Source organism: Chionomys nivalis, chromosome 1 (genome assembly GCF_950005125.1).
Source record: "Chionomys nivalis chromosome 1, mChiNiv1.1, whole genome shotgun sequence".
NCBI lineage: Eukaryota > Metazoa > Chordata > Mammalia > Rodentia > Cricetidae > Chionomys > Chionomys nivalis.
This window is the reverse complement of record NC_080086.1, coordinates 131,598,046-131,621,986: the sequence shown is the minus strand read 5'-3', so window position 1 is coordinate 131,621,986 and position 23,941 is coordinate 131,598,046. Positions and strand designations below refer to the sequence as shown.

Here is a 23,941-nt window from a genome sequence, read left to right as displayed (position 1 = left end):
CTTCATAATTTCTTTTAAAAATATTTTCTAAAAAATTATTTTATGTGTATATTACCTACATATATATATGTTTGTGCACCAGCACCACATGCATACATGGTGCTATGGGGTCCAGAAGAGAGCATTACATCCCATGCAACTGGAGTTGTATAGACAGTTGTTGCTCCCATATGGATGGTCTGTTTGAGAAGATCAGCAATGCTCTTAACTATCTCTCCAGCCCCAACTTAGTGATTTGTTAAGTATATAATTGTTTCATGGTCTTGACAAGCAAAAATGCAACAGCATTTGGTTCCCTTTCCCTTTTTCTGTCACACTTTGTCCAGTCCATGGTTTTTCCTCCTACTCCCCTCGCTGTGGATCAGAGCCTGTGCTTTATATATAGCAAAGAAATTCTCTTTCACTGAACTGTGTTCCTTGTACTAAGCCTTTTACTGTTCCATCTATGTATGCAGTTAATCCTTCTCTACTTCTATAACTCTTAGTATACACCACAGTTTATCTTCCTACCCTACTGCTTAAAAGAAGTTTAAGCCAAGCTTGGTGGCACATGTATTTAATCCCACTATTCAGAAGTCAGAGGCATAGGCCAGTTGATCTATATGAGTTCCAGGCCAACCAAGGGGACATAGTGAGATCTCAAAATAGGGGGTGTGGGGTTGGAGAGTTGGCTCAGAGGTTAAGAGTATTTATTATTTGCTCTTGCAGCCAACCTGGGTTTGATTTCCAGCACCTACACAGTGACTCAAAACAACCTGTAACCCCAGTTCCAGAGGATCTGACACCCTCTTTTGACCTTCACAGGTACCAGGCACATAAGTTGTATATATACATACATGCAGGCAAACACATAAGTATTTGATAAAATAAAATTTTAGCAAAACATTTGATAAAAAAAATACTTTAAGAAGCAGTAAATAAAAGAAGCTCAAAACAACCTGTAACCCCAGTTCCAGAGGATCTGTCACCCTCTTTTGACCTCCACAGGTACCAGGCACATAAGTTGTATATATACATACATGCAGGCAAACACATAAGTATTTGATAAAATAAAATTTTAGCAAAACATTTGATAAAAAAAAATACTTTAAAAAGCAGTAAATAAAAGAAGCTTAAGGCCAGGCAGTGGTGGTGACACACACCTTTAATCCCAGCACTCTGGAGGCAGGGGCAATCAGGTCACTAAGTTCAAGGCTAACCTGCTCTATAGAGCGAGTTCCAGGGGCTACACAGAGAAACCTGTCCGGTGCCTGGGGGAGTTTAAGACTTTTTCAATGAAAAATGTGTTTTAACAGTTAGTTAGATATGGTAGTATACAGCTTTAACACCTTGAGAGTCTAAGTCTAGAGTACTGTGATGTGGAGGCCGATTTTGTCTACCTGCAATTCAGTTCCTCCCCCTTCTCCTTCCTCATAGAAGATGTTGAACACATTCCAAATAGGAGTAATAATCTGAAGTTGGTATATGTTCTTTATAGTTCTTTACATTTTACATTCTGATGTTTCTGTCTTATATATAAAGTAAATTCTTGATGAACACTAGTTAATTTAGTTAACTTTAGGAACTAGTAGCATAGAATGTGATCATTTTCACTTTATTTAATACTGGCGTTTCTAGAAGTCTGTCACAGAAGAGAAGTACTAGTTTAATCTTTATGTTTATAAATGTATATTGCTGTCAGAATAGCCTTTGACTGTTGTTTTAAATTTAATTGATTATATAAAAGGGCATTTCTTATGTAATTGCTGGTACCTTGCATTTGCTTTGTACATAGCATGTTATAAAAATTAATCGCCGATCTAAGTGAGGTGGGTTTCATTTTAATACCATATTTGCCCATTTCTAACAGACTGGGTTTGGGTGTGCTGACTGAACTGTCCCATGGCCAGTGCTAATTAGTCTGGAGTAGAGATTCCTTAGCCTGCTTTATTTGCTTTTATTCATTTGGCATGCTGTATTTTGAATAGACAAAAAGCATGAATTAAAATAACATCTTTTCCTTTTCTTTTTAAATCTGTTTCAAATACTACATTCATTGCTGTTAAGGAGTTGATTTATTGGTGGACCAGCCTTTCACACTTGAAATCTTGACGTCTCTAGTAGAGCTAACTCGATTTGAGACACTGACTCCACGATTTTCAGCTACTGTTCCTCCGTGTTGGGTAGAAGTTCAGCAAGAACAGCAACAAAGACGGCACCCTCAGCACCTGCATCAGCAGCACCATGGAGATGCTGCTCAGCACACCCGCACTTGGAAATTACAGACAGACAGGTACTGGGCTCCTCCAAGGAGCCTTAGATTTGTTAGATGTAGCATGTAATTCCCAGCTATGTTACTATTTCTCTTAGTATTTTAGTATTAATCACTTTTTTCCCCTTACGTTTATTATTTGATTTTGGATATTCCTAAACTGTTTCATGTTGTAGGATAATATAATGAGAGAATCTATTATTTGTTATTTGATTACTTAGTCACAGATTTCTTTAGAAATATTCAAATACTTGTGTGCAGAAACAGGCACTGTCGTTGACACTAGTACTATGATTCTTGTAAAAGTCACATTTTAGTGGGCATCAGACAATGAGCAGATATATCCTATGCTGTAATCATAGTTCAGAGATGTTTGTGATTAGACTAGCCGTGGGGTGGAGGGGGGAGAATACACATGAATGCACATCAAGCACATGGGCAAGAGAGAGAATCCTTAGAAAGCCCTGTATAGAGATACTGCTTCAGGGGCAGTGCAAGTTTAAAGCCCTGACATAGTGTATGTTATGACTTTTAGAGTAAGAAAACCATTGTTGTTGGAGGGTGGAGAATATAGTAGAGTGGGTAGAAAGTAAGGTTCAGCTTTGAATTGTAGGAGATGAGGGTGTTAGAGGCACAGGAAAGTTTTGGCAGCAGTTCATACTTCAGGATTTCTCTGAGTTTTATGTTGGGAATTAATAACAGGTAGTTATTGTTGTGGATTGTGGTGAAGGTAGGATTGTTGTGGAAGCAAAGATTTTAGTTTGGTTGCTTAACTACAGATGTTACTTTAGAAGATAATGATGGAGGTAGTGAAGAGTAGTTGGAGTCTTGATATAGTTTAAAGGTAGAAGGGATAGAATTTTCTTATCTATTTACCTTTGCTATGAGAGAATTGGTAGCAGTACAATATAAGAAGTAAGGAGTTCTTGATTCTTAATGAAGTTTTTAGGATCCCATTTATGTGTCTAAACTGGTGTACAGGAATGTTCAGGTAATTGATGTATGATAAAATCCCATATTGATGGTCATGGACTTTGTTGTTATGAACAAATCTCAAGGCAGATACAAATTGCTAAGGTAAAATCATTGCCCTAAGTTTCAGTGTCACCTCTCTTTTGTCAGACAGTTATCTTCTCTTTATAGTTCATGGAAAATAGCTTTTCTCTCCCTCCTTCTCCCTCCCTCCCTCCCTCCCTCCCTCCCTCCCTCCCTCCCTCCCTCCCTCCCTCCCTCCCTCCCTCCCTCCCCCCCCCCCTTGTTTGTTTTTAAAGTCAGGATTTCTCTGGTTAGCCTTGGCAGTCCAGGAGCTCACTCTGTATACTTGACTGGCCTCAAATTCACCTGTCTCTGCCTCTCGAGTGCTGGGATTAAAGGTGTGCATCACCACACTTGGTTGACAATAATTTCTTTTAAAAATAAAACATGAATTTATTTTTATTTATTCCTATGCATATATTTATTTGTGTATGTCATATGTGTTTGAATGACTGTGGATGCTAAAAAGGTTATCAGATGTCTTTCTACTGGAGTTAGTGGTTGTTATGAGCTGCCCAGTATGAGTGCTTGCACATGAATTTGGGTCCTCTGGTAAAGTGTTCTTTTAACTACTGAGCCATCTCTTCAGCCTCTGTCTTCCCTTTCTTTTTGAGGCTATGTCTTTGTACCTTAGTTTTGTCTAGAGCTCTCTGCATCTCAGGATTTGTTGGAATGTAAAAAACAAGGAATAGGAAAGATGATGTGATGTTGATGATACTATGTATGAGGAAGATTTTTGCTTTCCTTAACATTTTTCACCTTTTGTGACAGCAACAGCTGGGATGAACATGTATTTGAATTGGTTCTTCCTAAAGCCTGTATGGTTGGACATGTAGACTTCAAATTTGTTCTGAACTCGAACATCACCAGTGTTCCCCAGATACAAGTGACACTGCTGAAGAACAAGGCTCCGGGCCTAGGGAAAGCCAATGGTAAGAGGGGTTCCAGTTGATGTTGGAAGACCTTGTTTTGTGGTTGGTGTCACTGCAGAAGCTTGACTGGTGGTTTTGGTGGCTCTTCCTGCTCCTGATAGTTGTTGGCCTACTTAGGGTCAGAGTCATTGAAAGGACATTTCAGATTTTCCAGTAACTCTGCAATTTGCAGAATTTACGATGGTGATTAGTTTAATCAAGTCTTTGTGAAGTGATTTTAGTTCCACTTCTGTGTCTGCTAGCTTTATGCTTTGTTTTTTTTAAGGAAGACTTGATGGCAAGAAAAACAGTTTTGGAAATTACTATTTAAAAGTAATCAGTCAAGCTAGCCTTTCATGTAATGCCAGAAATAATACCAATTTTTTTGTCCATTTACTATGGTAGGAACTAGATGTGACTTCTCAGTATTTTCTTTTTTCCCCTTCCTTTTTTCTTTAAAAATGATTTAAAAACTTGAGAATAAATTGAGTGTTAAATGGCACCCCAACACTGAGAGTACAAATATTCAAATCAGAAAGTTTTCCTTTGCCAGAAATTTCTTGCGTGTTTGCATACTTAATTGAGGGATGAATGTGTCTGTCTGTCTGTCTATGTATTCTTATGATATTTTCATGTAATGAATCTAGGACTTAGGCAATTGGTATTTTAAAAGCTTTGTGGGTATTTGTACTGTGCAGCTTAGTGAAGAACTTCTAATTTAATTGCCAACAATTTATATCTTTAGGCAAATATTTTATTATCATTTGTAGAGGAGAAAGTATAAAATCATTGAGTTTAATTTTCTCCTCTTGACACCAACCATTTTATATTAACTATGGTGAAAATCATAGTTCCCTATTAAGCAGAAGGTTTTAGATTTTTAGACACAAAATTATTGATACTAAGCAAAATTAAGTTTACTAATATTTTTATCCTCTAGAAACAGCAGTAGATAGGCAGATCACCTTTCCTTTGTCTCCAGCTCTTAACATTGAAGTGGAACAAAATGGGAACCCGTCTCTGGTTGATATGAATGAAGAAATGCAGCACATGGATGTAGAGGAGTCACAGTGTGAGTTCAACTACAGAGCTGTTGTCCCTGGCAGTAAAGAGTAGTGGTCTTAATGCATTCTCTTGGGAAAGACTTCCTTGTGGCTTGCAAGAGCTTGGTTTTAAGAACATGATTAAAAAGTAACCTATAGTTCTGCTTTGGCAATGTGCTGTAACTTTCAGTTCATCTTTGAAATATAGCTGCACTAATACTTGCGTTCTACTTAATACCTTGTGATTTGAATCAAGTCATGATTTCTATAGATCCTGTCTTGAAAATTAAGGTGAAATATAAAATGAGAGTGGTAAACAACACATAACATAGATGATTGATTATACTTCCTTAGCATGATGATGATTTTGTTTGAACACGTTTTATGTATTGTATTTTGTGTGGTAGTATCATGTAAATGGGATGTGTATATCTTTATTGGATTTCCAATAATACACTGAAAGAAAAAATATGTATTTTTCTCTTTAGGTCTTAGGTTATGTCCGTTTTTAGAGGATCATAAAGAAGACATTCTGTGTGGCCCAGTATGGCTTGCTAGTGGTCTTGATCTATCAGGTCATGCTGGGATGTTGACGTTGACAAGCCCCAAACTTGTTAAAGGTAAAGTAACTTATTTTATAAAATCAGAATGAATAATACCAGCATAATAAAAAGATGCTTTGAAAATTGATTATAAAAATGCCGTTTGTTCATAAATTTGATTAAAACTTCTAGCCTTGGGGCTGAAGAGATGGCTCAGGGTAAAAGTACTGGCTGCTCTTCCAGCGTTCAATTACAAGCAACCACATGGTGGCTCATAACCATCTATAATGAGATCTGGTGCCCTCTTCTGGCCCACAGGGATACATGCAGGCAGAATATTGTATATATAATAAGTAAATAAATTAAAAAACAACAACAACAAAAAACACCAACCTTCTACCCTCTTATGTGTGAGGTTATCAGCTATCATAAGTACTTATTTATATGAAACTTTGATTCTAGGTTTTGGGGGTCTTGATGTGTCTGTGAGATAGGGTTATGTAGCTTCTTTGCAGTTTTGTGTTTTAGGAAAGTACATGGTGTATATAGGGTTCAGCATCACCCAGTGGGTGGTTTTGAAACATACACCCCCAGAGAAAGGTAAGTTCTGTATATACAAGTTTCATTTGTACTTCATGACTATATGTCATTTTTTCATAAAAGATGTGAGATCCTGTGATGTTTTTGGGTTCATTCTGGAAGGTAGTTGTACAAAAAATCAAATCTGTTGTATTATTTAGAGTATAAATGAGCGTTGTAAAGAAAAAGTGGTTAGACTAAATGGGGACACGTTACATTTCATGTCTCAGCAAAGACTGTGTTTGGCAGTATTTTTTTTCTTCTCTAATCTCCCCTATGATCTCACAATCTTCTTTTCCTTCCTTCCTTCCTTCCTTCCTTCCTTCCTTCCTTCCTTCCTTCCTTCCTTCCTTCCTTCCTTCCTTCCTCCCTCCCTCCCTCCCTCCCTCCCTCCCTCCCTCCCTCCCTCCCTCCCTCCCTCCCTCCCTCCCTCCCTCCCTCCCTCCCTCCCTCCTTCTTGAGGCAGGATCTCTATGTAGCCCTAACTATCCTGATACTCTTTGTGTAAATCAGGCTGGACTGGAAATCAGAGCTCCATTTGCCTCCAGAGTGCTAGGATTAAAGGTCTGCACTATCATACCTGGCCCTCATGATCTTTAAAATTATAGAACTGTGATTGTAAGCCGGACGGTGGGGCCACGGAGAAACCCTGTCTCGAAAAATCAAAAAAAAAAAGAACTGTGATTGTAAAATTTTAGCAGGAGAGTAAAAGTATGAGTTGTATCAAAGGAAAGCTTGAAGAAGGAAGATTGAGGTGGAGAGTCATGTCAGATCCCAGTATTATACAGTAGAGTGTAGCAGTACCAGGGCGACTTGGGTCAGAAAGAAATATGTTTAGTATAGTCCAGCACTTAGAAGCACGCAGAAATGTGGAAAATAGTGGTAGTTATCGATGCTATTAAAAGATTTAGTACGTACTATAGCATTAGTTTGATGGTTTGTTAGGTATATTTATTTGAGGATATTTTACATTATAGAAGGGATCTGTGAGACTGTATTATAAGGTTAGTAACTGTTGAATTCTTTCATTCTTACAAGAGTTTTAGTTAACTCCAAGGTGTAGGTACTATTTTATATGAGAAAGAACTGAACCACAAGAAGGTATTTATCACATGCCTTAAAAGGACAGTTACTACCCAAAACCTGGTAGTTAAAGCAAAACTGTTTCTTTTCTTTCAGGAAACCAACCTACCTACTTTTCTCCCTCTCTCTCTCCCTCTCTTTCTGTGGTTTTGTTTGTTTGTTTGTTTTTTGAGACAGGGTTTCTCTCTCTGTAGCTCTAATCTTGGGACTTGCTAGCCTTGAATTCACAGAAATCCGCCTGTCTCTGTCTCCCAAGTGCTGGGATTAAAGGCTTACACTACCACTGCTCAGAGCTAAAGTATGTCATTGATTTTTAACTATAACGATTAAAATGGTTTGTGTCTGTTTTTACATACATATATGTATGGACATAAGAAGTTTAGATAAGGGTTCAAGAGGTGGCTCAGTGGTTAAGAGACCTGAGTTCAATACAGTTCCATTTACACGACTTTAAACACCTCTCTTCCAAAGGCACTGAACTCACATGCATAAGGACATAGCTCAGACACATACTTACGCATAACTAAAAGATAAAAATAATTTAAAAAAGACTAGGGCTAGAGATAGGGCTTACTGATTAAGAGCATTGGTTGTTCTTCCAGAAGACTGAGTTACAATTCCCAGCACCCAGTTGGCAAGTTCCAGTTCCAGGAATATACGCAGGCGAAACAGTAGTGCATATAAAAATAAATTAAAGAAGATGGCTAGAGAGATCTTAGACCACATTCTACTCTAGTCATTTGTTGACAGTAGTCCCCTCCACTATAAACAGTTTACTTTTGTTTGTGTTTTCTGTACAAAATTCTACCATTAAAATAAATAATGTCACTAGAACAACATATGCCAAATGATTTCTATAGTCAAAAATTTTCTCATTGGAATAGATAATGTGAAATGATATTTATAGTCAACTTTTTTTTTCTTGTTTTCTATTTTTGAAGTCAGGGTTTCCATGTGTAACAGCCCTGGCTGTCCTTGAATTCACAGAGATCTCTGTTTTCTGAGTGCTGTGACGTAAGGCGTGTACTGCCAATATCTGGCACAATTTTCTCTCTTAGACTCTTATAAAGCTTTATTTATTTTGCTATCATGTTGAAATTGTTCCATTATGTAATCAGAAAGTATAAATTGGAATTTCTGGCTTTGTATATTTTTCTTTTTGTAAATTTAGTATTTACCTTGCTCTATAATGATGAAAAAGCTTACTTTTTGGCAATAAATTCTTCATCTCTCCACGCCTCCAGGTATGGCAGGAGGGAAATACCGCTCGTTTTTAATCCATGTCAAAGCAGTTAATGAAAGAGGAACAGATGAAATGTGTAGCGGTGGCATGCGTCCTGTTGTGAGACTTCCATCTCTGAAACACCAGGGTCACAAGGGCTACTCACTTGCTTCTCTCTTGGCAAAGGTTGCAGCAGGCAAGGTAGGAATCCTATATTTGAACAGGACAATGCTATGGCTGAGATTTGTTGGAAGGCCTGCTTATCTTGTTTAATGGTTTGTTTGCTGCTCGGTATTTTGGTAATTTTTCACTGCCTTGAAATCAAAAAATGTATAATTATAATCAAGAAACACGTTTTGAATTAACTTTGGATAAATAATTTAGCTATTCTTTCTTTCCTTTTTGTTTTTGTTTTTCCAGAGTGGGCTTTTTTGCATAGCTTTGGCTGATCTGGAACTAGCTCTGTAGACCAGGCCTGCCTCTGCCTCCTGAGAACTGGGATTAATGGCACATGCCACCACCACCCAGCTAATAATTTAGCTTTTATAAACTGTGCTCATTCAATAGGAAGTATTTTTAGAAGTATTCCCTCTAAAATCAGGGCTTTATTGTTTATATGACCTTTTGAGAAGGCTGCTGCTAAATAATTTTAGAGACAGCCTTGATCTTCATAGCTAATTTTCTTCATACTTGTCTGAATGTGGATTTTCCTATACTTGGGATTTATTTCTTTGTAGTAATATGTTATGCTCTTTGGACTCTTTTGGGGGTCCCACCATCCAGCTCTCAAATAAATCACACACAGAGTCTTATTCTAATTTATAAATGTCTGGCCTTAGCTTGGTGTATTTTGTGCCTGCTTTTCTTAACTTACATTATCCCGTCTACCCTTTGGACTTTGTGTTTTTCCTGTTCTTTTACTTCTCTAACTCTTACTCCATGGATTGCTGTGTTGCTGGGTGGCGGGTCCCTGATGTCCTGCTTCTTCTTGAGATCCTACTCTGAACCCCATCTCCCAGTTCTCTCCTGTATATTCTTTCTGCTCGCCAGTCCTGCTTATCCTTTCTCTTGCCTCACTATTGGCCATTCAGATATTTATTAGACCTTCAGGTGTTCAAGACAGTTAAATTATCACAGCTTTACAGAGTTAAGCAAATGCAACTTAAACAAAAGTAACACACTTTTAAAGTAATATTACCAACATTTTTTACTATTATTATTGTTTAGAAACATTAGCAATATTATTAGTAACACACTCATCACTTTGGATTTGCATAGGCCTTCTAGTTTTTCTAGGTCTTTATTAGAGTTAATCCTCAAAGTAACTCTGAGGTAGTCCAAATATTTCTGTATTTTTGTAGCTGGGGACTAGACTCAAAGTTTTGGATGTATAATTTTTACTTGTTGGGCTTTTAAAATCTTGACTATATTTTTCCTGTTAAACTTTTGTGGAAAAATAGGCATTTACCAGTTTAATCTAGAATGCATTTTTTGTTATTTAGAATCTATTTTTATTTTATATTTTTAGTTTCATTTGTTTATCTTAAATTATTTCATTTTGTATGTTTAGGAAAAATCATCTAATGTTAAAAATGAAAATACAGGAAGCGCTCGTAAGTCTGAAAATCTCCGGGGCTGTGACTTACTTCAAGAAGTCTCTGTCACCATTCGGAGATTTAAGAAAACTTCAATTTCTAAGGAAAGGTAATCACATTTCATTAGTCCACTATTCTTTTTTCTGTTTGTTGTTTCAAGTCTCATGTACTTCTTGGCTGACATTGAACTGATTCTCCTGCCTCCAACTCTTACCTCCTTGGATTTAAGGTATGCCTCACCACATGTGGAGATTCTATTATTATAACAATAAAATACAAATAAACACATGATTGAATGTCTTTCACCCAGAAGTATTTGCTTGCTTTCCCATTCTCTAAGTAAATTACAGTCTCTGAGGATATTTTTAATTGTGCTCAGTAATTTATTTCTGGTCATTATATTACTTACTGTGTATGAGGAATAGGTAAGAAATGCAAGAAACATGATTTGAAGTCTCAGCTACACTCTGTTAGATCACATTGTAAGCTTGTTTTTTTTTTAAAACACCCTATGAATTCTGTATTTCACATAAGACTATTTTAAAAGCCTTTTTATCCTTTTTATTATTCTCCTCTTTTGCTTTGAACCTAGGTCCTTAATAATGCTGGCAAGTCCTCTGCTACTGAACTACCTAATCCTGAAAATTTAATTTTTTTTATTATTGTTGTTTTTTTTTTTTTTTTTTTTTTTGTATATCTCTGGCTGTCCTGGAACTCACTTAGTCAACCAGGCTGGCCTTGAACTGACAGAGATTTGCCAGCCTCTGCCTCCCCGAGTGTTAGGGCTAAGGAAAGGCATGCATCACCGCCACCCAGCTAATATTTATTATTTTAAATGAATCACTGTATAACCCTTTATGTTGTATAGCAGTAGTCTGATTGTTTTCACTGGTATAAATACACTGTATATCTCTTTTTAGGGTTCAGCGTTGTGCCATGTTACAGTTTTCAGAATTCCATGAGAAACTTCTTACTACTCTTTGTAGAAGATCAGATGATGGGCAAGTCACAGAACACGCTCAGAGTCTTGTTTTGGATGCTCTCTGCTGGTTAGCTGGAGTCCATTCAAATGGACCTGGCAGGTTAATAATTAGGATTTTGCTTACCTTAATGCCTATCCCTTGACTGCTAAGATTCAGAGACCAAACGAGTCTGTGTGTTTGCTCTTATTTTGCAGCTCAAAGGAGGGAAATGAGTGCCTACTTTCAAAAACACGAAAATGTCTTTCAGACATTGTACGTGTTTGCTTCTTCGAGGCAGGACGAAGTATAGCCCATAAATGTGCCCGATTTCTAGCCTTGTGCATTAGGTTGGTATGTTTTTATTTCAAAGCGTACTTTTAATTGTGCCTATGGTTTGGGATTGATATATTGTCTATGATGTGATTTAATTCTCATCTAATCCATGAGTAAGTTTTGAACAGTTACTAAAGAATTTGGGGTCTTTCGTGTAAAATGCAATGTTAAATAAATCTGCTGACTTTAATAAATGTAATTGTGAGAATTCGAGTTGTGCCCTTCCCCCACTCTTGCTGCTTGATTGTTCACCACCTTATTCCTTGTCTTGCTAAGTCCTCTGACATCACCTAACTGTCTAGGAAGTATTTAAGAGGGATAGTACCTGCTTATTAGCCCTTCTTTTAGTAACTGTAGTCGTCTAACTTGGGGGAAAAACTCTTGGTTACTTGACTTCTTTTTTTTTTTAAATTTTCAACTATTATGCCAAGTTTATGGTTGAATTTAAATCATAGAAAATGTGTTTAATATTTTTCTTTTTTAATAAATGATTTTCCAGTAATGGCAAATGTGACCCCTGTCAGCCTGGATTTGGATCTGTTCTGTTGAAGGCTTTACTTGATAATATGTGCTTTTTGCCAGCAGCAGCAACTGGTGGTATGTAAACTTACTTTAATAACAAGTAGTTATACTGAATAATGTAATTAGTACATGTAATTAGTACATACTTTGGTATTGGGTGTGCTTGTGTTTGTGTATAGGTCTACTTATGAGTATAGGTGCATTTGGGGGCATCAGATTCTCAGGTATAATTTCTCTTAAATGTTGTCCATCTTCCTTTGGAATCTTTCTTTAGTCCCTCATTGGCCTCCAACCTTACTATTAGACTAAGTTGGGTGTCCTGTGGATTTCAATGAGCCTCCTGTCTGCATCTCCCCAGCATGCCATCATGCCCATTTTTAAAGATGTGTTCTTAGAGTTTGGATTTAGGTCTCCCATCATGTATATTAGGTCTATACTAACTAAACCAATTTACCAGCCCTGTGTGTATTTCTTGAGGGGTTAGTAACTGTAGTTCTTTTTGCATATACTTTCTGTTTATAATAGGAAGGACAGGTGAGTTGAGTCTGTAATTCAGGACACTTGGCTGCTGTGCCTGATATGTTGAGCACTGTCCCTGAAACCCACCTTGGGATGGGGGGACTAACTCCCTGCACACATATTCGGACCTCTTCACCTGTGCTGTGGCATTTGTATCCACAAGCACATACATTTACACACAGTAAATAAATGTAATTTAAAAAATAATAATTACCATCAGTAGATAAGAGGCACAGGTAGTTTCAAGTCATCTTGATATAGTTTTTTCTTTAACATTAAAATTATTGAATTGTTTAGTTGTTTACTGACTGTAGATCATGTGTCACAACTGCAATGCCAAAAAATTCTATGGAGATGTCATAGATAAATAAAATAGTTGAGCTGCCATTGCGTGTGCGTATATATTATATTATTGCAAGTGACTGTGGCAAACTGAGTTTCCCTATAGGGCCCAGTGAGGATTCTATAGAAATACTTTCTAAGAATAAATGTAGTTATCAAAAAGGGATTTGCAAAGCTGTCCCCCCAATAATACATGCATAAGGTAAAAAAAAAAAAAGTAAAAGAGACTTTTGTATGTGTTCTTTTGCTGTTACTGTGAAGGAATGCCTATTTAGCCTTTTAATCCGTGTGTGTGTGTGAGAGAGAGAGAGAGAGACAGAGAGAGAGAGAGAGAGAGACAGACAGAGAGAGACAGACAGAGAGAGACAGAATGAGAATGAGTGTGTAGGTGCATCTGTTTTTATTTTATTTTAGGTAAGCTTTTGCCTTCATGTAAGGATGTCCTGTGTTTGCAGTGTCCTAGGAGACCTGGAAGGGGCTGCAGATCCTCTAGAGCTAGAGTCATGGAGTTGTGAACTACCATGAGGATACTGGGAACCAAACCTAGTTTTCACACAAGAGAACCAAATGCTCTTATCTGCTGAACCATCTCTGCAGCCTGATGTTTTTATAGACCTATCTAATTTTGAGATGGCCTCTATAGAGCATGGCATTTTACATTCTTTTGCTCACTGTAATAACCTCTGATCTTCCACAGATTCTTACAGAGTTTTATATATATATAGTTGGTTGCTAAAATTCTGGTATGTAGTTAGTACTAAGATTTCTTTATTAAAGTATCTGATGTGCCATGGTCCTCCTATTCATGCTGCATTGGTTATATCTTACATAATGTTTAGAGTGCTACTCCATTCGTTTGCTGAAGTGTACTGCATTAAGCTCACTGTCATCAAGTGTATAGAGGAGCTGTATTTCAGATTAATTTGGCACTTCCAGTCTCTGCTTTTGTGGCTCTTTCTCACATTAATTTACTTTCTTTTCTTTTTTGTTCTTTTGTTTTATTTTGGTTTGGTTTTTGGAGTTGGTGTCTCTGTGTGGCCATGGCTATTCTGGAACTTGCTATGTAGATCAGGCTAGCCCTGAGATCTTCCTGTCTTTGTCTCCCAAATGCTTGGATTAAAGGTATACTCCACCATGCCTGCATATTAGTGTACTCTTAACAAAAGTTTGATTTAATATACCTTCTGAAAAATGTTTTAGATTTCTTAGGAAAATATTTCTGTATTTGTGGATGGGATGGCGTGAATGCCACACTGCATACATGGAGGTTAAAGGGCATTCTTACAGTGTTGATTTTGGGGATTAAGCTAACTATCAGGCTTGTGGGACAAGTGCCCATACCTGCTGAATCATTTTACCAGTCCTGAAATTCTTAATCTAAGACTTTTCCTCAGGATGCTGTTTATATTATTAGTGTTCTAGAATTTTTTTGTTCTTTCTTCCTAAATCGCTAAGGATTATCTTTCCAGAACAAGGAGCTATCTTTCTAATATAGGTAGCTGAATTTATAAATATGTAAACTGAAGTTCTATATGGTGGAGAAGGAGCAAAAGGCTTGATTCTGTTGTTGTTTCTAGGTTCTGTCTATTGGTATTTTGTACTGCTAAATTACGTTAAGGATGAAGACTTGGCTGGGTGCAGTACGGCTTGTGCAGCTTTACTCACTGCTGTGTCCAGACAGTTGCAGGACAGGCTGACACCACTGGAGGCGCTACTACAAACAAGGTTAGTTTAACATCTTAAATTATGAACAGTGCACAGAGAACTGCTAATTACTAGGTGTCTTAGTTGGAGTTTTGATTGCTGTGAAGAGACACCATGACCACAGCAACTCTTATAAAGGAAAACATTTAATGGGATTGGCTAACAGTTCAGTTTGGTCCACTATCATCATGGTGGGAGGCATAGCGTTGTGCAGGCAGACATGGTGCTAGAGAAGGAACTAAGAGTTTTACATCTTGACCCATAAGCAACAGGAATTGAACTTTGAAACTGGGCACAGCTTGAGCGTCGGAAATCTCAAAGCTCATCCTCTAACAAGGCCATACCTCTTAATAGTGCTGCTCTCTTTGGGGACCATTTTCTTTCAAAGCGTCATGCTAGGTACACTTGAAACAGTGTTTTACCTTAAAAAGTTTATTTATGATGTGCAAAATATTCTTCTAAATGTGACTAGTCTCGTGTTTTCTCTGCCACTATTTCCTTCAGCCATTAGTAACATTTCATGGTGTTTATTCAGAGGGCTAATTATATCTTTTTTAAAGTTGTATGTTTTCTTGTTTGTTTGTTTTTGATTTTTGTTTTGTTTTCTTTTGCCTGCATGTTGTATCTGTATACTACACGCATGCAGTGTTATGGAGGCTAGAAAAGTGTGTTGGATCCCCTACAACTGGAGTTACAGATGGTTGTGAGCTGCCATTGTGTGCTGGGTATCAATCCCAAGTTCTCTGGAAGGACAGCCAGTGTGCTTAACTGTTAAGCTATCTTTTCAGCCCTATATTTAACAAAGATGCTTTGCTTTGCTAATGCAAGAGGCATGTAATATAATTTATTAATGGTACAACTTTATAGGTATAATTATGTAAATCACTTGTTACTTTTACCTGAAATTCTTTAAATCTTCCTGTAGTGAAATAACTTAAAGTTTGGATTTACAATTTTTCCTGGTCTTCATCTTTTAAAGAAAAATTTTAGATTTTACTTTATATGTGTGAGTGTTTTGCCTGTGTGTACATATGTTCACTGTGTGCATAACTGGTTACTGTGGATGTCAGAAGAGGGTGGCACATAACCTGGACCTAGCATTACAAATGTTTGTATGAACCACCATATAGGTGTTGGGAATCAAACCCTGGTCTTCTGTAGTGTTCACAAGTGCACTCAACCACTAAGCCATTTTTCTAGCCCATGGTATTCAGCTTTTAAGTTGGGCATTTCTTTATTTAGACCACTGCTTTTCTAGTATGTTTAGTTATAAATCCTGATTTTGATGAAATTTTTCTTAAAGTTTTTATTATCTTTTGTCATTGTAGTGAGGGAATGGGAGAAAGGAGTGGTTTCTTTTTTGTTTTTTCCCTTCCTTACCTCAGGCATAGACAGCAGTCTTGTTGCCTTGGCACCAGTTTCTTTCAATCTTGTTTATTGGCTTCTGGACAGTGTTTTAGAATGTAGTTTTCTCTGGTGTTGAGTGAATGTGTTGCCCCTTTTAGTCAAACTGCTTTTGAAACAAAACAGGTAATTTGTTAATTAAATGGCCGAGAAGTAAATTATTTACTGCATTATTTCATTTATCAGATATGGATTATACAGCTCCCCATTTGATCCAGTCCTTTTTGACTTGGAGATGAGTGGCTCTTCTTGTAAAAATGTATACAATAGCAGCATTGGTGTCCAGTCAGATGAAATTGATTTATCGGATGTTCTTTCAGGTACCGACCTCTTTTATTAAGTGAATAAAACACAAATAGTTCTGTATTTTATTCATCTGTCTTAATGTTAGATACTGAGTTTAACTTACCATCTCTTTATTGTAGCTACTCTCTTTTGTCTTCAGAACACTAAAGTTTTTTTTTTAAAGACTTTAGCCATAATGTCTAAGAACTATTAAAACCATTTGATGTAATGTATTAATTTCTTTGTCCCTCTTCTCAAAAATAAAAACAACTTTGAATATATGTAATTTGAAAATCCAAAACTGAAACTTTTGTCCATCATGTTAGTGGTCAAAAAAGTTTCAGAATTTTGAGTATTTCAGAAGTGCATACTAAAGATATTTTATAGTGAAATTTGCAAATATTAAAACACAAAAAAAGTTGTTTTCAAAATTTAAAGCAACTCATGGTCCAATTTGATTGTTTTTCTTGTTGTTGCAATTATTTCATTGGAATTTTACTGCTTAAGAGATTCAGTTTGATACATGCTGTAAGTTTCTTTTACTGTGAACTCCTACCAACTTTTATTCCCCTGCTTTTATATGAAGGAACTAGTATCTTTGTTTATAGATTTTTCTTAATGTCACTTTTGTTAAAGTAGTGTGTGAGGTTTGTACATTTTATACTAATTAAAATTGGTATAGTAGTCATGATTATTGTTACTTCATGTCTTATATAGATTATCTTCTTGCATTATGAAGTTTTTCTTTCTGCACTAGGAAACGGAAAAGTCAGTAGTTGCACAGCTGCTGAGGGAAGTTTCACATCTCTCACTGGACTTTTAGAGGTTGAACCCCTGCACTTTACTTGCGTGTCAACTAGTGATGGAACCAGAATAGAAAGGGATGATGCAAGTACGTTTACTGGTATATACCTTCTTTTATTACATTCTTTGTATAGTAAGGTACATTAATGATATGAAGCTATTTAAATCCAAACTTACATATGTAAATTTTATATCTTCTGAATGGTAAGTAGAAGCTATGAGAGAGAGAGAGAGAGAGAGAGAGAGAGAGAGAGAGAGAGAGAGAGAGAGAGAGAGAGAGAGAGAGAGAGATATGTTTGGAGGGAATACCATGAATAGTTTTGCATTCAAGGTCAGTACATGATTTTTCCATTGTTACCCAGTAATGTACTTCCTTAAAACCGTTTATTTTTATATGTGCAAACCTTTCTGGAACTTTTTATTATGGGAAATGTCAACCAGAATGAAAACAGAAGAGTAAGGTAGATAAATATTTCCATATCCATTTTCAGCAATCAGATGATAGCTAGTTTATAATTTTGATATCCTGATGTTTCTTGTTATACTTAAATTAATGGTAGTTTCAGTTGTGTTTTACCTGTCTATAATCACTGGAATACTGAATCCAGCCTGGGCTTTATAACAAGAGCTTGTCTTAGTGAGGTCTTGGAAGTGTTGCAGTGATGAACACTGTATGATTGTGGTAAGTATGTGTTGGTATTGATTAGATAAGCAACTTCCACACATAATAATTATGCCTGTAAGTCATGCAGATGCTTGCTATTTAAATTTTTTCTGTGCGCCCCCCCCCCAAACATTTCAGGATTAATGTATGTTTATTTCGGCAAAAAGAATTAAAAATTTTATAATGAAGAATATTTGTATTTTTTTTAAATATTTATTTATTTATTTATTTATTTATTTATTTATTTATTTATTTATTTATTTATTATGTATACAATATTCTGTCTGTGTGTACGCCTGCAGGTCAGAAGATGGCACCAGACCTCATTACAGATGGTTGTGAGCCACCATGTGGTTGCTGGGAATTGAACTCAGGACCTTTGGAAGAGCAGGCAGTGCTCTTAACCTCTGAGCCATCTCTCCAGCCCGAATATTTGTATTTTAATCTGGTGGTAGCAGTACACACATTTAATCTTAGCACTTGTACGCAGAGGCAGGTGGAACTCTGTGAGTTCGAAGCCAGCATGTTCTACAGAGTGAGTTCCAGTACAGCCAGGGCTACACAGAGAAATCCTGTCTTCAAAAACAAAAACAACAAATAAAGAATATTTGTATTTTGGCTTAAGTCTGTATTTCCTTTGCAGAAGGATTTGAATAGTATCTTTCTTGAACTGACTTTACTAGTAATCTTATTTAAGCCATTGCCACTTCAACCTCTTCCTTAATCTTACAGGCCTAGTGTAGCTCAGTGGTAGAACAATTGCCAAGTGTGCTTAAGAATCTGGATTAAAGCTGGGCGGTGGTGGTGCACGCTTTTAATTTCAGCACTCAGGAGGCAGAGGCAGGTGGATCTGAATTTGTGGCCAATCTGGTCTACAAGAGCTAGTTTCAGAACAGGCACCAAAGCTACACATTGAAACCTTGTCTCAAAAAACAAACAAACCAAACTAAAAAATCTGGATTAAGTTCCTAGTCCTGTCAAAGAAGCAGATTAAAAAAATATATCAATAGTATTAAAAAAAACTACCAACAATAGGAGAATTCAGTTTATAATTCTGGATTTGATTATGGAAAGGACAGTTTTAAAAGAATTTATCAGTTAATTTTAAGTATGTTTTCCTTCAAATTTTGCTTTGTACATTTTTATTGTGGAAATAAACAAAGTTTAGTTTATGTATGAAGATGACACTTCAGATTTAAAATACATATATATGAATGGAAGTTTTGGTAACGTCAAGATTGCTTTGTTTTCTTACAGTGTAGTCTTTTCATAAAGCTTACAGAAAACTTTTAACATGGAAATTGTGATCTTCTCCTGGAACCTGTCATAAGATTAGGAATCAATACTTTTAGTTTTAAGAAAATTTGTATTTCAATCATTAATGTTTTGAAGACATTAAAAATGTAAAAGTATTGGGGTAATTGTGATAGCTCAGGGGGTAAAGAGCCCTGGCTGCTTCTGCAGAGGAGTACCCATGTTTGGTTTCCAGCGGTTCACAGCCACCTGTAACTTTAGTTCTGGGATATCTGATATCACTTTAGCTTTCATTGGTACTAGGAACACTCATGGTATGCATACTCATATATTTAGGTAAAATACTCATACAAGTCAAGCTCCAAAAAAACTTAATGATAAAATATTAGGTCTGAAAACTTTTTCTTTGTATCTTTGGTTATCTCCTCTTGAGAAGCAAGCAATGGAATCATTTCTTTTTTTTCCCCTTATAATAGGTAGTGTCTACATGTACTATGTTTATTTTTTGACATACATAGCTTTTGTTATGTTCCCCACTTTTAGAAATTGATGATTGAGTACTGCTTCCTCACTTTAGATTCATTATCTATAAATGAGATTATAACTGTATCTCATAACATAATAATACAGTAGTATTCTGCTTAATTAGCTCTACTGTTTTATTGATTTAATGAGTTTAGATAAGATGCATGTTTATTTTGGCTCAGGTTCCATACCCAGTTCTTTCACTGTGAGCTTAGCTACTGTGTCATTGTTTAACAGCAGAGGATTGGAGTCATGACATTTACCTCATGTATCTAGTAATCTGTTAAGTGTTGTAATTTATTATGGATTTCAGTTAGGCACAGGGCATGACACACTTTAATCCCATCACTCAGGTGGCAGAGACAGGTGGATCTCTGAGATGGAGGCTAGTGTGGTCTACAGAGCAGTCTCAGGACTCCTCAAGCTACATAGAAATACTCTTGTTTTGAAAAAAACCAAAGAATAAAAAAAAGCATCATTTAGTGATATATACAGAGTATACTGTCATTATAATAGTTACTTTTTTCCATTGGATCTTTTTAGTAAAGGCCTGTAATAATACAAATATTAAAATGGTAGTACTGTATTAGATTGACCTTTTATATTATGTTAATGTGCTAGAATAAGTTATAAAATTAAGCTTTTACATCAGATTTTCAAAATGTATAAGTATTGAATGGAAAAAGTGTTCATTTATACTACGTTGCTGAGCTACATTGAAAAAGTCAAATTTTGCTTTTACTGGTGAGAATGTTTGTAAGTAAGTAATTTGGGTTAGGTTTGACTGTGTGTAAAATGTATTTTTCTCCGTTTGAAGTTCCAGTGAGCTGGAAATAGAAAATAAGGTTGTATATATATTCTCTTGTAGCAAAATTAATAAAGCTAGGACTTAAAACATTCTCTTCAGTCTTTATCTCTTGTTTAGTCTACAGATTAAAATATGGAAATGAAGGTTGGGAGATGGTTCAGCATTTGAGAGCAGTTGTTGCTTTTGTGAAGATTCAAGATTCAGTCTAGTATACATACATGTTGTCTTTATATCCGCTTCTGTAGACTCTACTGACCTCTGTAATACCAGGCACACACCTGGTGCACAGACATACATGCAGACCAAAGTCTTATTTACAGTTAAAAGACAAGAAATATGTTTTGTTTAAAAGAGGAATTAAGCATCTTTCTTCTGTTTAATTAATATCCTTAAATTAATGTCATCCTTTTTTCCCTCCCTTCTTTCCTTTGTTTTTCCTCTCTCTCTCTCTCTCTCTCTCTCTCTCTCTCTCTCTCTCTCTCTCTCTCTCTCTCTCTCTCTCTGTCTCTCTCTCTCTCTCTCTCGATTTTTGAGACAGGTTTTCTCTGTGTAACAGTCCTAACTTTCCTGGCACTCCCTCAGGCTACTTTGAACTCTTGGAGCTCTTCCTGTCTCTGCCTCTAGAATCCTGAGATTAAGGGCATGCGTCACCATCTCCTGGCAAAATTTGACATGATTCTTGCTGCGAATCTCATTATGTTGCCGTGCTCTGTTTGAATTGGATTGTAGGTGTGTGTATCACACCTCACTAAGTAGGGTGTTTTTTAAAGACTAAGTAAGAGAGGGTTTTCAGTGTATAAGAAAATTAATGATACTGTTACATTTTATGTTCATGTTATATAAGATTATTTTAGTTTTTTTTTTTTTTTTTTTTGGTTTTTCGAGACAGGGTTTCTCTGTGGTTTTGGAGCCTGTCCTGGAACTAGCTCTTGTAGACCAGGTTGGTCTCGAACTCACAGAGATCCGCCTGCCTCTGCCTCCCAAGTGCTGGGATTAAAGGCGTGCGCCACCACCGCCCGGCTTATTTTAGTTTTTTGATCATGTGCAGATTTCTTCTATACCAGAAATACATGTGAACTTGTGAAAAATAAGTGACTCAAAAGTTTGATTTGGAATTTGTTCCAGGACACTCTTAGAACTTGAGTATCAGTATTAGTAACACCACATTGCAGTGTTCATATGTATATGGTGATAGTGGTGATTGTGCTCACTTCTCTGAGCCTTTTAGCCAAGTGTCCTGACACCGAATAAAATCTAAGCCTTTCATATTTTTAAAGTTTAAATATAGTTTTAATTAAGTTTAATATAGCTTTAATGTCAAGTTATGTACTTTCACCATGTACCTCTGTGAGCCTTTTCTTCATCCTGGTGTCTTTGTTTGTTTTTCCCTTGTCTTATGCCAGTGAGTTCCTTCGGGGTTACTCCTGCAGTAGGTGGACTATCATCTGGGACAGTTGGGGAAGCCTCGACAGCCCTGAGTTCAGCAGCCCAGGTAGCTTTGCAGTCTCTCTCTCATGCAATGGCTTCAGCCGAGCAACAGCTACAGGTGCTGCAAGAGAAACAGCAGCAGCTTTTGAAGCTTCAGCAACAGGTTGGAGACTATTTGGCTCTTTGTTCATGCTGTCTCTAAACTTCAAAAGCTGAAAAGTACTGTAAAAATGACCATTATTTTCATAAAGGAAGTAGATTGTCCAATCTGAGTTAATCGTTTTCAACAAAAAATTGAGGTAAAGTCTTTGTGATATATTTGAATGTATTAAAATTACATGAATGCATTTTATTTAATACATGATTAAGAGAAAACGATACTTTTTGTTCAGTCTTAAAGTTAATTTTATTTTATATTTAAACACTCCTGGAGAAACATTGTAAAGTTAATGGTTACTGTTTTCATGAAATAGTGAATGTAGGACTTTATAAAGACCAATTACATTAATTTGATTCTAAGTATAACAATAATAATAACATGGTTTATAGACTTAACTCCTGACTAAGTGCAACCTGTACAAATTCCTCATGAGAAGTTATATCAGATCAGTTACCATTGAATCCATTTTTGGTTCATTTATAGCATAACTTGGGTTTTTTTCTTTTCTTTTTTTTCTTTTTTTGTTTTTTTGAGACAGGGTTTCTCTGTTGCTTTGGAGCCTGTCCTGGAACTAGCTCCTGTAAACCAGGCTGGCCTCGAACTCACAAAGATCCACCTGCCTGTGCCTCCCAGGTGCTGGGATTAAAGGCGTGCGCCACCACCGCCCGACTTGGGTTTTTTTCTTTACATTTAAGTGTTCTGCTTGGTTTTCATCTTTTGATCAAAGTTTAGTTCCCTAATAAGACAGTATTTCAAGACATATCCTAGTGAGGCAGTACTTCATGTGTTGTTGAGTCCAGTTTTATCTTTACGTAACTAGAATTTAGTTATCTTGTCTTAACTTTTTTATATAACTATAGAGTGTTCTTCACTACTTAGGTAGTCAGGATTCTTCTATAGGTGTTGCTTTTGTTTCTTTTACAGAAAGCAAAGCTGGAAGCCAAGTTGCACCAGACAACAGCTGCAGCAGCTGCAGCAGCATCAGCAGCATCAGCAGCAGGCCCTGTTCACAACTCTGTGCCTTCCAACCCTGTCGCTGCCCCTGGATTTTTCATCCATCCATCTGATGTTATTCCACCTACTCCAAAAACAACACCACTTTTCATGACTCCACCTTTGACTCCCCCCAATGAAGCAGTTTCTGTTGTGATTAATGCTGAACTTGCACAGCTTTTTCCAGGCTCAGTCATTGATCCTCCAGCAGTGAATCTTGCTGCACATAACAAAAATTCCAACAAGTCTAGAATGGTAAATGATGTTTCAAATAAATGTTAGCTTACACAAATTCTTATATTTTTAAATAAATTCTACCTTTGGAAGCTAAATGTTTAAAATATCAACTAAGCACATCTGTCCCCGTCCCCTCCCCTCCCCTCCCCTCCCCTCCCCTCCCCTCCCCTCCCCTCCCCTCCCCTCCCCTCCTTTCCTTTTTCTTTCCTCCAAGACAGAGTATATCTGTAGCTTTGGGGCCTATCCTGGAACTAGCTCCTGTAGACCAGGCTGCCTTTTTTTTTTTTTTTTTTTTTTTTAAAAATAAAATTCTTCAAAATGTGTATCAAGAAGAGACTTGGTAGTTTAATGTCATGGTTATAAGAATTTTTAGAGCAAGAATAGTATCAGTACAGTTAGTTATATTGTTTTCTTTTTTAGAATCCACTTGGTTCTGGTCTGGCCCTTGCAATTTCTCATGCCTCACATTTTCTTCAGCCTCCACCTCATCAATCCATCATTATAGAACGAATGCATTCAGGTAATCTTTGCATTTCTAAAATTACTTTTCTTTCCTAGTCTTTTGGCCCTTTATGATTTATAGTAAGTAAATCACATTTACTGTCAAGTATAGTTTACCAAGGATAAGAACCACAGAAGGTACAAGTTGTATAGATTGGCTAATTCCATTGAAAAAGTGAAACCTTTCTATCTTGCTTATTGATATATGAATGATACAATTAGTCTGCTTAAACTG

General features: G+C 36.6%; 1 protein-coding gene across 10 annotated transcripts in view; it reads left to right on the top strand.

The window, feature by feature from the left end:
* The window catches only part of Birc6 (baculoviral IAP repeat containing 6), a 195,994-nt gene that overhangs the window by 64,171 nt on the left and 107,882 nt on the right, over positions 1 to 23,941 (top strand). For 4 of the 10 annotated variants that reach the window (XR_009057854.1, XM_057783178.1, XM_057783186.1 and 1 more), the window contains exons 11-25: positions 2,047 to 2,272; positions 4,058 to 4,218; positions 5,138 to 5,269; positions 5,729 to 5,860; positions 8,689 to 8,867; positions 10,237 to 10,370; positions 11,182 to 11,343; positions 11,439 to 11,570; positions 12,056 to 12,153; positions 14,517 to 14,664; positions 16,234 to 16,367; positions 17,090 to 17,236; positions 21,791 to 21,978; positions 22,900 to 23,223; positions 23,626 to 23,725. Coding sequence is in view for 9 of the 10 variants with exons in the window: in XM_057783178.1 (XP_057639161.1) it covers positions 2,047 to 2,272; positions 4,058 to 4,218; positions 5,138 to 5,269; positions 5,729 to 5,860; positions 8,689 to 8,867; positions 10,237 to 10,370; positions 11,182 to 11,343; positions 11,439 to 11,570; positions 12,056 to 12,153; positions 14,517 to 14,664; positions 16,234 to 16,367; positions 17,090 to 17,236; positions 21,791 to 21,978; positions 22,900 to 23,223; positions 23,626 to 23,725 (2,397 nt within the window). In the remaining variant the exon portion in view is untranslated. The remainder of the gene's footprint in view (positions 1 to 2,046; positions 2,273 to 4,057; positions 4,219 to 5,137; positions 5,270 to 5,728; positions 5,861 to 8,688; positions 8,868 to 10,236; positions 10,371 to 11,181; positions 11,344 to 11,438; positions 11,571 to 12,055; positions 12,154 to 14,516; positions 14,665 to 16,233; positions 16,368 to 17,089; positions 17,237 to 21,790; positions 21,979 to 22,899; positions 23,224 to 23,625; positions 23,726 to 23,941) is intronic. The other 6 variants (XM_057783200.1, XM_057783193.1, XM_057783209.1 and 3 more) reach the window with 5 other exon arrangements.